The following is a 14,241-nucleotide window of genomic DNA, read 5'->3' on the forward strand; positions in this document are numbered from 1 at the left end:
CTGTGACCGTCTTCACAATTCACCAGTTATGAGCTACATGTGCAAAACCAGCCTTCTGGATGGCAAATGCCACTTTGCAGTCGCTAGGTATGTGCAAGGAGCAACACGAATCCGTTAAGGAGCTTTGTACTGGGCCCAAGGTCTGTAAGTTCTTTGTGAGCATTTTAGGAACTGCTTTTGTGTGCGTTTTGTACAAGACTTACCTCCCTGCTACAATCGATTTAAGAGTGTGAGTGCAACAGGATAATGACCCAGATAGCTATCACCCGAAACAGAGCACAGATACCAAACACAGCTCACCCCATCTCTGCAGTTTCAGGGAATGTTTGCTCATGACATGGATATTTGAAAATATGAATCATAGCTTGCATGCATAGCTAAGAGAAAAGGTCAAAGACTTTAGAAAATCTAAAACCAAATCAGATTATGAAACCATTCTGGTAAAATATATATCGGGGAAGGCAGATTAAGGGACTCGATACATAGCAACCAATATTATATTTTCTTGACTACCAAAAGATCATTAAGCCTTGCCTCGACAATCCTGCAAAGAGCCAATGTTAAATACGGAGTAGGGGAAATCACGATATGAAAATATTGTGCCGTGTGTGAACTATAATGCTTCATAAAATGGCTTTCCCTCAATTGTTTTTTAAGCTAACTAAAATCTCACTAGACACGTTTGCACTTCAATAAACTTAACTTCCTAAAGCATTTTGAATACGGAAATAGGCTCCTAAACAACTTAGGCAGTTTTAAGAATTTCAGTTTTTATCTTAAGTCTTTTTTTTTCACATTACATATCAGCTTGCAAATAAAACAATGATGATTTTATTTAATTATAAAATTACCAGACTCCTGGTGGTGATGCTGCAGGTAAAGAGGTTCTAATTTAAAGGCACCTATTAAATCTGATCTTTTTTTCACCCTGTGTGAAAGAAAGATTAAAAAAAAAAAGAGAGAGAGAAATTTAAGGATTAAAATTTAAAGCATTAAATTTCCACAAGAAGTGAAAGAAAATTAAATGTGTTTAAACTGGCGTATTTCCTGAGCACAGCCTGTGCCATTTTCAGTGCTTTTTCACAGCAATATCAGTACTGTACTTACAAGAAGCAAGTGTAAGTCTCAGCAGGAACGGGCAGCATGACTGCATATTTAAAAACAGATAAGAACCAGACGCAGAGGATCTTTTTATGGTGATAGACAATCACACCAGAATGTGAGACTAGTTAAAGCAATGCTAATGTTTGCAGTCAACAGAAGTTGCCTTGAAATTACTGCAGTACAAAGCCCTGTGGGAAGAGCTGTGGCTTGCAAGGCACGGCGTGCAGCAGCGCCGGGGCTCTGTGGATGCTGGCCGCCGTCTTGTCTTTCCATGCCGTGGGTAGCGGCGGTGGCAGCCGCCCTCAGGGCCTGGCCACCCTGCCCAGAAGCAGGCTTCCCTCTCGTACCAGCCCTCCTGGCAGCCTAGCTGGATGCAAGACACAACTGCTGAAAGACATCCTGCAGCGCAACGTGGAACTGGGAAGTGTGCCTCGCTCTTGCCAGCTGCTGGGTGGTGTCACTGGACCACGTTTCAAAAGCCAAGGTGTCCCTCTCAGAGCGAACAAGCTACACGTTACCAGTGGGTAACACTCGGTGTGTCAGGCTGACTCACCTCTACAGATGCAGGGTTTTACATGGGCAGAAGAAATTAGAAATCAAAAAAGGAAAAATCACTGTGCAATTTCATTAGGCCTGTAAGCATTTCACAAAGTGATCTATATTATGTCAACATGGGCACACACCAAAAGGCAAAATCCTTTATGATTTTCTGAGTATGTTTCTTTTTATGTTTCTTAATGTTTTAAGGTAAAAGTGCACATAAAACCATAAACATTAAACATCTTAATCGAAGAGAAGGCCTTCTTCTCTATTTAATTGCAAGGAGGGTACTACGGTTAACTTGGCTTCAGGTATCAGAAGTACCCAGCTGGAGATAAGTAAGCTTATGCACATAAAAAATAGTAGAAGACATTCAGAATACTCTACATTAAAATAAATAAATAAATAAATTTGTGTCCTGGAAATGTCCTGTGGACAAAGGAAGTAAACTATTATCCAAAAGCCATTTTATTTAGGGTAAATACTGTGAACAACCTCTAAATTGTTCCACTGTATTTTGATATGTTTTATTTCTTTGATATATTCATGTTGCAGTAGCTCATTCTATAGACAACTAAGCCAAATTACAAGCAGTAGCATCAGTTGTATTGTGAGAGATTCATTCCTCCTCCTGTAATATGCTGTCCTAATCAATGGAACAGGTAACAATTTTGCAGGAATATTTGTTCAGTTAGAAGATATTAAACAGCTGTCATCTTTCATCCTATCAAGTGTGGGTTGATGTATGCATTGCTATTAATATGGCATTAGTAATCTTTGAGATGTTCCTGCTTTTTTAAAAGATGGTGTCTGTTCCATTTGGGACTCCACAGGTCTTAATCTGACAACCATAAAAAACTATCTAAAAGGATTACTAAAATAAATCCAAAGCCTGGTATATGAACCAGTTGAGCTGTACCTCTAAACGCAACGTCTAGATTTCACCTTAAGTATTTAAACTTCTTTGCACTAAGTGCTTGTGTGGTCTGATAATGGATAGAAGTGGTATTCCTAACTTCCTTTGCAACTATCCAAGGTTGACTGAAAGTTCTTGAATATATATTTCAAAAAAATTAATTTATAAACTAGAATTTTTCAAAGGCTTGATGTTTGTATGGTAATAGGCTAAGATCTAGCTTGAATGGCATAAAAGTCACATATTAAGTACTGATAATATGAAATGCACAGTAAAAGTCCTGGTGAATAAAGAAGTGCAAATCTGTGAAAAGGGAACTATCTGGCTTGCACATCTGTAGCTTTTAGCAGCCTCACTCTATTCTGCACATTTTAATAATGTTAACAATTTCAATAGATAAAATAACCAAAGAGATTACTACATATTAAAAGCCAAGAGGAAAATTTCGCTTTCAGCTACAGAATAGCATTTCCTGTAAGCACCTTCCTTTAAAATACAAATACAACGTTCTCAACCAAAAGTGAACACTTAACTGCTGTAAAGAGTAATAGAAAAGCAAAAATGTCAAGACTTTTGCAACATGATTATTTTTCTCTGTCTGAAAGAAGACAACTTTTATAATATTGCAGAACACCAATTAAACAGGCCAGACAAAACTGTCTGGGAGTTTTAAGGCAGAGTCTCTAACGAAATACAAAATTTGGATACCCTTCTTAGAGTGCTTATATTAAATTCCATCTTTTTTTTTTTTTTTTAAGAAACGGAGTTTTTTTGTACATCAAGAAGTTTCTGAATATTTTACAAAAGGTTTATAATGAAATCGCCTCCAAATCGCAAGTGACATCAGTGTTACATACTGCACTGAGTAGTTAAATAATTACATTACAGATTTAATGGATGGATTTTCTTAATCAACTTGCAAGGAAAAGAAATGAGAGCGTTTATTGGAAAAAGTGCTGAGATCACTAAATCACCCAGCAAGTCTGGGTGATTTAGAAGACTTGCTGTCAATGGAACTCAGTTTAATTTGATTCTGAAACGGTGTTCACTGTATATTGAACTCTTTCTGTATTATTACAAAATTATGGTTAATACTCTCCATGGATCCTAAAAGGACTACACAGTTATCGCATTTACTTCCTACCAGGCTCCTTCATCCCTTATTATATTTAAAATGAGTTTTCACTTTTTCAGGCAGCATTACATCTGATAAGAGAGGTGACTTTTGGATGTAGACCTCAGAAGTAGCTGGTCTTCTTTTGGTGATGGATATGGCTTCAAGCCAAAGAGCTTAACTTTAAATATATACTACATTCCATATCAGGCAAATAACGCCAATACATAAATGCCTTGCTGAAGTGAAGGCTTAATAGTAGGCTATAGTTGTGTAGCTTTGAGTAAGGAGACATTTCGCAAGGTCTCTTGAGATTCCTAGAAATAGAATCTTCATATCTATAAAGACATACATTTTATCTGATGTTTTTACCAGTAAGATCAAGAAAAAAAAAATGGTGAAAACACCTAAAAGTACTCTTTCTTAAGCCTAAAGTCTAAGATCTGATAGGAAGAAGCTACAACCTCTTGAGATGGGAACATAAACTGACAGACAGTGTGACTGTATATACCTTGTTTTCCTGGAAAGCCAGGTAAAAAGTTCTAATATTATTCCGTAGGGTTATAGGGGAAAGCAGGATTAATGAAAAATGAAACTGGTATGGACAAGACTCTGGCCTCTGATTGTCCTGTAAACATTAATGAGAATGACGGTGAATTTTCTCATTTCTGAGAGCAGATACTTTGCTAACAGTATCTTCAAATGATGTGAAAAAGTTGGAAAAAACAAGCAAAGTTTCATCTTCTCTTTACTTCCATATGCAGAAAGAGACTGCCAGTTACGAGGCACTTATAAACTGGAGTCCTGGTTAATTGCTGCCATTACTGATGGATCAGGATTGAAACCTAAGCCATTTACTCTAAGAATAAAATCTTTATGGCTTGGAGTATTTGAAGTGCCTACGTCAAGAATAATCTTATATTCAAAAATGTAATGTATTATCTGAATAATAAATGTATTTGTGCAAAAGTCAACTTCATGAAGGACTTTAAAAGAGCCAAAGATTAACCAAAAGCAATCGAGTGACCACTGTCACACATTTTTTCTTCTTTTCTTCCAGAAATAAATTAGTTTTATCTGGATGATGTTTTAAAGTTTCATTTTTAACTTTCATTTTTTCCTTCTTTTTTCATTTTTGCATAGATTTTCTTCAATTAAAACTGAAATTGATGTTTTCATTTATTTTGATAAATAGCCTGCATTTACTGATCTGCTGTTTTGATAGTAAGTATCATTAGTCGTGATGCTGGTAGACACTAGGTTCTGAAAATTTCAGTTTGGGACACAAAAAGATCATCTATTTTGGGTTCTTATTATTACTGCTATGATTAATTCGCTTTGTTTCAAAGTATGTCTACTGGTTTCTACTTCAGCATCTTTTCATATCAAAATGTAGTCTCTGCTGTCATCTGGAGAAACTGAAAATCAGTAAAAAATTGCATAAATAGTCCTCTTTGAAATCAACTGTTTTTCATCAGCTAAATACCAACCATTTTTAGAAAGGGTTTTGAAAGAATCAAGGCTCAAACATAAGGAAAAGAAGAAAAAGTTCTGTTTACCATGTTGTTCATTGCATTAACAGTCCTTAAAGGTTTTTTTTTATTTATGTTTTAAATGGTCCCAAAATACACCAAGTATGAATCTGCCAACTTTCCGGGATTTTTCTCTCTCTAGAGCACAATGCAGAACTCAGGCCTATTTCTAAATTGTACTTTAAACTTGGATTAAATGTAAGAGAGAATGTTGTAAATTACAAGAGTTAAAGCTATCCAGAGCTCCTCATTTCAAAAGAGAAATGTAAATAAATGTCCACTGCTAGGAAGGCAGATTAATTTAACGTGATTTTTGTCTCTTGCAATGTTTCCTTTTTCTGTAATACTTACCACATAGCAGAACAGTCAAAATTCACTAGGAGCCACTTGTGAGGGTTAAAGTTAAATGAATCTGCAAACTGAGAATAGATAAATAAATAAATAAATTATGAAAGAGAAAAGGACCCATGAGTTAATGATGCAACTTAGTCAAATTGCCTGAGTACACCTTGACTGTGGTTCCTGACTTGGGGCTTTATAGATAACGTTCCTGCTGATATCACCTTACTTAATAACTATTGCAGTTAAATCTTCATTTCATTTTGGGGATGGAATTCAGGTTTGGTGTGTCAGGTGCAGCTGACCTATTGGTATTATCAAAATTTTGATCATTTGCTAGCAATTATACCTTTTGGATACGTGTCTTATGCAAAAGTATATATCTCAGCATAAACGAAAAAAAATTCTGCATACTCAACAGTAGCTGCTGAGGTTCATATCCCAGTTTCCAAAACAATTCACTACGCTTTCTATTTCCAAGAATATTAACATATACACACAAAATTCACAAAGAGAGACAAATGATAGAGTTAATTCAGAATCTGTGTATCACATTACTCCACAAAATTACAAATGATCAGGAAATTATCTTTTTTTTTTTTTAACTGCCTAGATACTTTCTTTTAGTGGAAGTCATCTTTTCATCTAAGTCAAAAGAAAAGCAACACAAAACAAAAATTCACAATACATGGTTGTATAAATCATGGAACAAGCCAGTTTTACTTTACATGTGTTTAGACATGGCAGCAGAAGAAACCCAGGTAGCTACTAAGACTGAAATCGTGTGGGAAACACTTCTTTTGTAGGCTGTGTTAACAAAGGCAGGGGCTATCAGCCTTAAAAAAGAGATGGGGGCCTGGCAGCACCGGGGTCTGACTACTCCATGTAGCACTGTTCCTTTCTCATTTACTTCTCATAGCCTTCCTTGTCACTTGTAAGAAATTAACAATTACTCTCATAAGAGATAATCTATCTATCTATCTGTCTGTCTGTCTATCTATCTATCTATCTCCCTGTATTATGCATGCCAAGAAACCTATTTGTGGTTGTTAAATATTTACTCTCATGACAAACGTTGGCCCAGACAAGGGATGTTGTTTCATTTCCTTCAGGAACCAATAACAATAATTTAAAATATATTCCCCCACAGGAAATTACAACAAGCTTCATTTGCTGATAAAAAAAAAAGGGACAGAAAGAAATGCTTTATTTGCTAGGGGGGTTTCCCTCCTCTTCTTTATTAGTCGCTACCTATCAGTGCTCTGTTTAAACTTCTGGCTTTACCAAACAGTAATATTTTCTCCACTGATGTGGAAGACAAGGACTTATCTGACTGTCTGAGGGAAGCAGCAGGAAATTGAAGTATCCTTATCTAAGCAACTGAATGCCAAGTAGCTCAGCAAGGGGAGGGAGAAGGAACACAAGTGCTGTTGGGGGAATATTTCATTTAGTTCTCTTGGTTATTAAACCCCATCTGTTTGAGATACAGCAGCTACTGGCTGCATCCTACATGACTTTCAGGATGTAAGCGAAAATCAGGCATAATGAGCTCATTAATTTGTTGGACTTTTTTTTTTTTTTTTGTGATGCAGAATTAGGGTGTTACAAATCAGATACACTTTTTTGGACATTTGTGAAAAAGCTCCCCTTTTCTGGATGATTTTGTAAGGTACTTGGTTGATTAACTGTTAGCCTTTCCAAATGACAAACTTTTACATGCTGTGGTAATTTGCATAGTCCCAGAATGCAAGATAAAGAGGTAAAAATTATATAAACATAATTGAGGTAATAGAATATGCAGGGGTTTGCAGTGCAAGTTGAAGTGAAGCATACTCAGAGATTCTAGAAAAGTCATTAATATTGGATGTAAAAGAAACACAAAAATTCTAGAGAAGAGCAAGGGGTTAGCAGGTTGGTATAGAAGAAACACTTCACCTCTACTCCGTTTAAAAGATGCCTGAATTCAGGACAGATGAATGCACTCCCAGCATAGGCTGCATCAATATGCATCCAGATATTTTCCTTATTACCTAAAAAATAAGAATCGAACAGAAAATAAATTAAACAGCAGATTACAAACCCCTGTTGATTTGCATGAAGTCACGTGCCTGAGAGATTTTCTTTGATGTTAGTATTTTCCCAATTTAAAATTAAGACATGAAATATTGCTACTATTTGGGTTTCCATTAGTACACAAAGATGTATACATAAAATACTCCTCTTCCTCCTCTTCCTCCCCAGTTCTTCTACAGCAACAGGATCCCTACAAATTTAGATTTTTCTTATTAACATTAAATAACATAAAATATTAAATAATTTTAATGTAAGAACTGTTACGAAATACACTTTTAAAAGATGTATCTGGAGATGTAGTTATTGATTTCTATGGTAATAACACTACTTCAGCAACAGCAGCTAGACTTCTAGCTGTGCTCCCTACTTCTAACTCATGAACCATAAACAAAACACATATTTCTAAATATTTTTTTTCACATATTGATGTGTGCATGTACAGGCTTTTGAGCTATATGAAGCAAAGTATTTATTTTGAGGACTGAGAACAAGACTTATCCAAGAGCAAGCACTGAAAGGTTAAGAAAGGATTAATTTTGATTACTCACTGCAGAAATATTTCAGCATATGAGCCTCTCATGTAGTTTCTGCAATTGAGTATTCACGGTCTGCTATTGATCATCTGTATTACAGGTTCTAGTCTATCAGTTGATGGCTGAAGCCCATATAACCATATCTTTATACTGGTCACCAATTCTGATGCATGTTTTTCGCATACAGAGGTATAGCCATTCAGACCTGTACCTGGGCACCAAGTTCATGCACAAATTTGGATTCTTGTGAGCTACATTTTCTTCTTGCATAATGTCTGGGAAAAGCCAATACAATATTAGTCTTATCATCCACATAAGGTAGGCTTATTTGAAGAGATGTTTGAAGTTCATTTGATTATTTGTTTTTGAATATATTTGGTTTGAGACACTGCTGTTACTTTATAGGACTTCTGCTCATGTATATTAACACAAAAATTCCCCTACACACAGAAATGTTAGCTTAAGTCTTTTGATGTGAGCAGCGTGTAATGCTTCTGCTGGTCTCCACTGCACAAACAGGAAGTCATTGGGAGAAGCTGGTGAAACACACTGAGTTGCCATCCCTAGGAGTACTGGTGTTACTATTTTATTAGGTCAGGTCTATAGGAATAATCTGAACAGCAAAATAATTTCTAGCTGCTAGGCAGACTACTACAAACCTTTTGTAGAAAGGAGGATTAGGAGAACACCAAGTCTCTGGGTCTTCTGCTGAAGGGCAGGGAACCTTACAAAGCAAGTCACCTCCACATAAATCCTAAGTGTTTTAGGCTCTGCCTGAATAAATAAACTAAACATCAAATCTAGGCCTGCTTCTGTGAGGCTGCTTCTGATTATTGGAATATATATTGGAATATATATTGCAATTGGAATATATATGATGCACTTTGGCTGCATTTTCACCAGCCAGCCTCGTGGCAGATCAAAGCTTGCCTCAACAGAAGACCATAAGTCAGAAGTACTTATGAAGAGCCCATGACTCGGTCAATGTATTAAGTGCCATGGTACTTAACACGTTTCCTTGCAAGAGGAAGGAAATGGGGAAGAAGAGAGGAAGGACTGAGGAGAATACACGTGGATTTTTGGTGCATATTTCCCTGCTTTTTGTAGAACCAAACAGAAACAAAACTTTTGGTGCAGAGGAGGTTTAGAGTTCAGCTTTTCCATGATCTGCATTGCTCTGTTTGCTCTTGCAGGCAGAGGGTCTTGAGGAAAAATGTTACAAACTGAAGCATTTACATTATGTTTTCACTGAAAGTATTCCAAAATGCCCCCTCAAAAAATCTTGAGGCAATGTTCTCTGTACTCCTTAATGGTTTGAGACTGCTTGACCTCATATTAGAAAGAAAACTGTAACTGAAGGTCTCATCTACAAGTAGCTTTATTGAATTTGGTCACTGACACTGCACAATACCCTGGAAATGACTCAGCGTGGCTTAAACTGGTATCTGCAGTTTTAGAAAGTAGCAGCAGATAAAGACTTACAAATAGGACCCAGTTCTAACAGTCTGTCAAAGGAGCAGCAAGGTGTGGTTCCAAGTGTTGCACAAAACTGCAGAGCCAAAAAAAAAAAAAAAGAAAAAAAAGAGGCAAAAACTTGGTTAAGTGGTGTTGCAGCAAAGAAAATTATTAAATAAGAAAAACTGCCTGTAAAGGCAACAGTAAACAAAGAGAATAGATGTTACAGGACAAAATAATTTGATTTTAGCCAATATCTATTCTTCAGTGGAACTTTTGGGAATCTATTTTTTTCCCCAAAGCTTCTATTGAGACAAATGGATAAAATAAATATCAATGCAAAGCTGACTGATGAATCAGCCATAGTATAATATCAATGCTAATGTTATATATATTCTCTGTTTTCCACACGCTTACCATGTGGCCTAATACCACAGAATCACAGAACGGTTTGGGTCGGAAGGGACCATAAAGATCATCCTATTCCAACCCCCCTGCCCACATACCAGTCCCACATATGCAATTATCATCAAAATGATTTGCAGTTTATGCTACATAGGCAAGCTCTGAACTGAGGCAACTCAAAAGTGCTGGAATTCCTGTTGACAGAATGGATCATTAAAAGCTACTCTTTGAATTAAGGAGTCACACAGCTCCACAACAGATACTTGTAACTGATTTATGCTCAGGGGATCTGCAGCCTGGGACCTGTTCACCATTAGCATATGTTTACTATAAAGTCTGCAAATTTTTTTCCCAGAGAAACCTTTTATCCCGGATTCATCCTAAAAATCTGGAACCATGCCTTCTTCATCCTGTTAAGTCCTCATTTAACGTCTCCTGCTGCATGACCAAAAGCAGAGGCTACATATTATAATGAAGAAAGTTTCACAGTAACGAGAGAATATAATCAGGTGAAAATAAACTATGGTAATTTACTGGGAATATCCAGACAGAATTACAAGCCAGAAACCAGATGTACCATCTTTTGCTTTCAGTGTTTTTCCCTGTCCTTCTACAACTAGCCACATTTTGCAGAGGTTTTCTATTTTGTGCACATGCAGGTCCCTCTGCGAATTCATGACAAACCCTTTAAGAAGAGAAAGGAACACCTAGATGACACTTGTCCATCCACTACACCTTTCAGAAAACAAACGTGCTGTCTTAGCAAAATGTAGATACAATTATACATTATAACTCCACACAGTGCATGTTTGTCTGGCAGCTCCATAACGGGCAGGTACACAGGGCCCCTGGGTTCACTGCTTGTCTTTGTATGACACCCTTAGGAAGCATTTCCTGATGAGAAAATTTTTCTGATGCACCTCAGCTGGGAGGTGTGGCTGGTGGCAGGAGAGTGGGCACTGGGTGGCCTTTTGGTCTGTTCTCTTATGTGAGTAAATACGTCTGTAGCAAAGAAAGGCTTTAGGTTACCTGCTGTGGCCTCACCTGCTTTTGGCTCGCGGTCTTTCTACTTCTGAGAAAAAATAATGTAGTGCTATTATGCCAACAGCAAGTTTGCCAAAATCCTCTGATCTGCTTTAGCCCAATACCACATTTAACTTGACATTGTATACTTTTCTATTCTTCTAGCTTGGACATTCATGTTGTATCTCTTCTGAATGTCACTGATACCTCCTTAATTCTATTACACAAATGTTAATGTATGTGAACTTTTTCAGGAGGATTCCTGAAAAAAATCTTTTTCCTTCCTTTTTAAAAGGTGATACGCATCTACACAAAGCATTTCTGCTCTACTTAAGCAGTCAGATTGATATCTGCCAATATTTACCCTTTTATGTGTTCCATCAAAAGCACATCCTCACTTGAAAGTTGTCACTCTTTGAAGCGAGAGATTTTCTTAACATTTTCACTTCTACCAGCTACTGGATATTGGAGACTGTTAAATATCATCTCCAGTCACATCTTGAAACAGGTCCTGTGCACTTTTCAGGATAAAAGTTGGTTTTCCCTTTTGGGGATTCCCTAACTAGTCCTAACAAGAAGTTCTCATGAACTTTAAAAGTGTTTATGTATTTTTGTTTTTCACATTTCCCACAAAGTGTTTTGTTGTTGTTTTCTTTCATTCAATGAAACAAAGTAGTAACAGCATATTAGAAAAGACTGACATCTTGGAAAAATAATCTGATTTTCAAACAAAGAGTCAGTTAAATGTGATGGGATTTTCATTTATACGTTCCAAATTTTTAGAAGATTTGTGCAAGGTGAGAGATGGTTGTTTAATACTTATTAAACTAGACTTTTCAAAATTACTAGGAAATCCCATACTAACATAAATATCCAGTAAAAAGAACAGGAGGTTATATATTCAAAAAGCCAGAAATTTATAATAATGCATACCAAGAATACTGACTTGATTAAATACTCAATTACTAGAGATGTAAAACCTCTCTTTCAAGTTCCCTTTTGAACATATCTGCATCTACACTGTGCCATACACCTCAGATTTAAACTTCTTGTAGGGAGCTGAATTTTTCCATTAAATTGAATGTACTCAATACATATAAATTTAGGTACACTCAGAGGAAGTCATATACTGCCTTTCTACCATGCAGACCTGCTTAAATGTATCCATAAAAAATCCTGAAAATATTTTATCCCTTGCAGCGCACTTGTTCCCCCAATTTGATAATTACAGTAATACTAATAACCATAACCAGATTTCATTGCACTAATAAAAAATGTTGGCTATGGGAAAAGTGATTATTAAAATAAGAAAGGAACAATTCTGTATTTTCTCTGTATGAGTCTACTAAGAACTTGAGTTTGAAAAAAATACAGTTCAGAAAATGAGAAGCACATTGAATATGCAGATAAAAAACTTTACTGCTAGCACATTTTTCTCCCCAGATGATCTAACCTTCATCTATACTGGGTCTTCCCATATTCCTGAGACACTAGAAGAACAGACTGATTACAGTGCCCTGAGGTACACTTATGAGCTCTCTGGAAGAGAGCTCATAAGAAGATATCTTTTGAAGGCAGTTGCCTTAAAGAAGGTGCAGGATATTTTTTTCAAAAAAAGAAATAAGTTTTCTCCTTTTTTTCTTAGTAGAGCATGCTCATGTGAAGTAAGAGAAAATACATTTATCACATTATTGTCTACCTGAGATGTTCCCACAATCATGAGAAATCTATATTTCATCTTCGGCTGAACTGCAGATCTACAAATTGGGTCACAAGAAATACCATGATGAAAAATCAGGTTTTTTTAAACACATAAAAAATAGTGGTTAACTGATTAGATTGGAAAATACCAAAATAAAGAGTGCACTATAGAATTAGCTCTGCTTTTATGCGTATATTTTATAATAATAGGTTGTGGACTTTCAGACAAGATTAGGGTGAATTGCTGCTCAGTCCAGCAATTAAAATAATCATGGCAATTTCACAACAGAGAGTCACAAATTATTGTTATTAGTGTTGTACTGCAGCTAAAGTATGCTCCCTCTAATCAGTATAAGGAATATGTTGCTTCAATGAGAGATTATATGAGTTCAAACATATGCTTAGTAATTTAAATAATGGCTTATTCTGTAAAGTATACCTCAGTTTCTAAAATAATTTTCTCGTCCTCTCCGCAGGTGTCTAAGCCTCAAAGCTACTTGTTTTAATTCTCAGAACCTACTTAAAATGACAGCATTTGCTCTTGTCAGGGCGCTCACTGCCCTGCCTCAGTACTAAGCAATGAGTCTAACTTAATTTGTAACCTGTGCAACACCGCGAAAATCGCATTTGTGCAAGGGGCGGGGGACAGGCTGCGTGGCAGAAATGGGACTGATGGCTCAGTACAGCCTGCAGGCCTTAGCTCTTTCAGGCTGTGCACTTCAAATTTGACTCAGCCCCTCTTGCAAATACAAAGCAGCTAAAACGCGTGCATCAGTCATCCCAGATATTACTTTCCTGAAATCAAGAGCTATGGCAGGGAACATGCATGAATCTTTATGATGCCTGAGAGCAACGACTCTCAATCGTTTTAACCTAAGACCTCCCACAGCTCTTTAAAAAGATGCGGACACATTCTGCATAGTTTCACCACATAGCTTTTCATTTGCAATTAACTAAAACGAGGCAGAACTTTCCATGTTCTCTTATTATTTTTATTTTCTCCTACTCAGTTGTTTGCCAGTTTGCGCTCAGGAGAATGTCTGTGGCTTGAAGAAAACTGCAATATTTCACTAAGCCACAGCCAATATCCAATGAAACAGTAATCATTCGCAAACTGTGGGCTAAGAAACACTGCCCTGGCTGTGTGTATGTGTCTCAAGAATACTTCTTCCAAATGGCAGTCTGTGGTCAGGATCTAAGTGCTAAGTCCTACTGAAAAGATGGCTCCTCTGTCAGTCTAACTCTGATTTATTGTTTCCCGAGTGAGTCTGGATACAAACAGCCTCTTTCTTAATATCCTGCAGATCATCATTCAGACGAGTCATTTCAGCTAGAATCAGAGAGATTTCGTGCTGGGCCTTTGTTCAGCAGCAAAGAGATCACGTTACAGCAGCATGATACTGGATGAGCTGGCTGAAGTGTATTGTACTATATATATATGCCAGCTGCAATATATCAGTGTTGATTTATGGTAGACAGCATAAAGCCCACAGACCACTTACACAC

At 36.8% G+C, this 14,241-nt stretch overlaps 1 protein-coding gene across 1 annotated transcript in view; it reads right to left on the minus strand.

Annotated features, from left to right (window-relative positions):
- FIGNL1 (fidgetin like 1) overlaps window positions 1-14,241 on the minus strand; it is a 78,731-nt gene that overhangs the window by 23,233 nt on the left and 41,257 nt on the right. Inside the window, exons 7-10 of the mRNA XM_080582365.1 lie at window positions 9,634-9,700; window positions 7,481-7,575; window positions 5,558-5,625; window positions 852-928 (exon numbers count right to left, since the gene is read on the minus strand). Of these exons, the coding sequence (XP_080438491.1) occupies window positions 852-928; window positions 5,558-5,625; window positions 7,481-7,575; window positions 9,634-9,700 (307 nt within the window). The remainder of the gene's footprint in view (window positions 1-851; window positions 929-5,557; window positions 5,626-7,480; window positions 7,576-9,633; window positions 9,701-14,241) is intronic.

Source organism: Anser brachyrhynchus (genome assembly GCF_964034855.1).
Source record: "Anser brachyrhynchus genome assembly, chromosome: 2".
NCBI classification, from domain to species: domain Eukaryota; kingdom Metazoa; phylum Chordata; class Aves; order Anseriformes; family Anatidae; genus Anser; species Anser brachyrhynchus.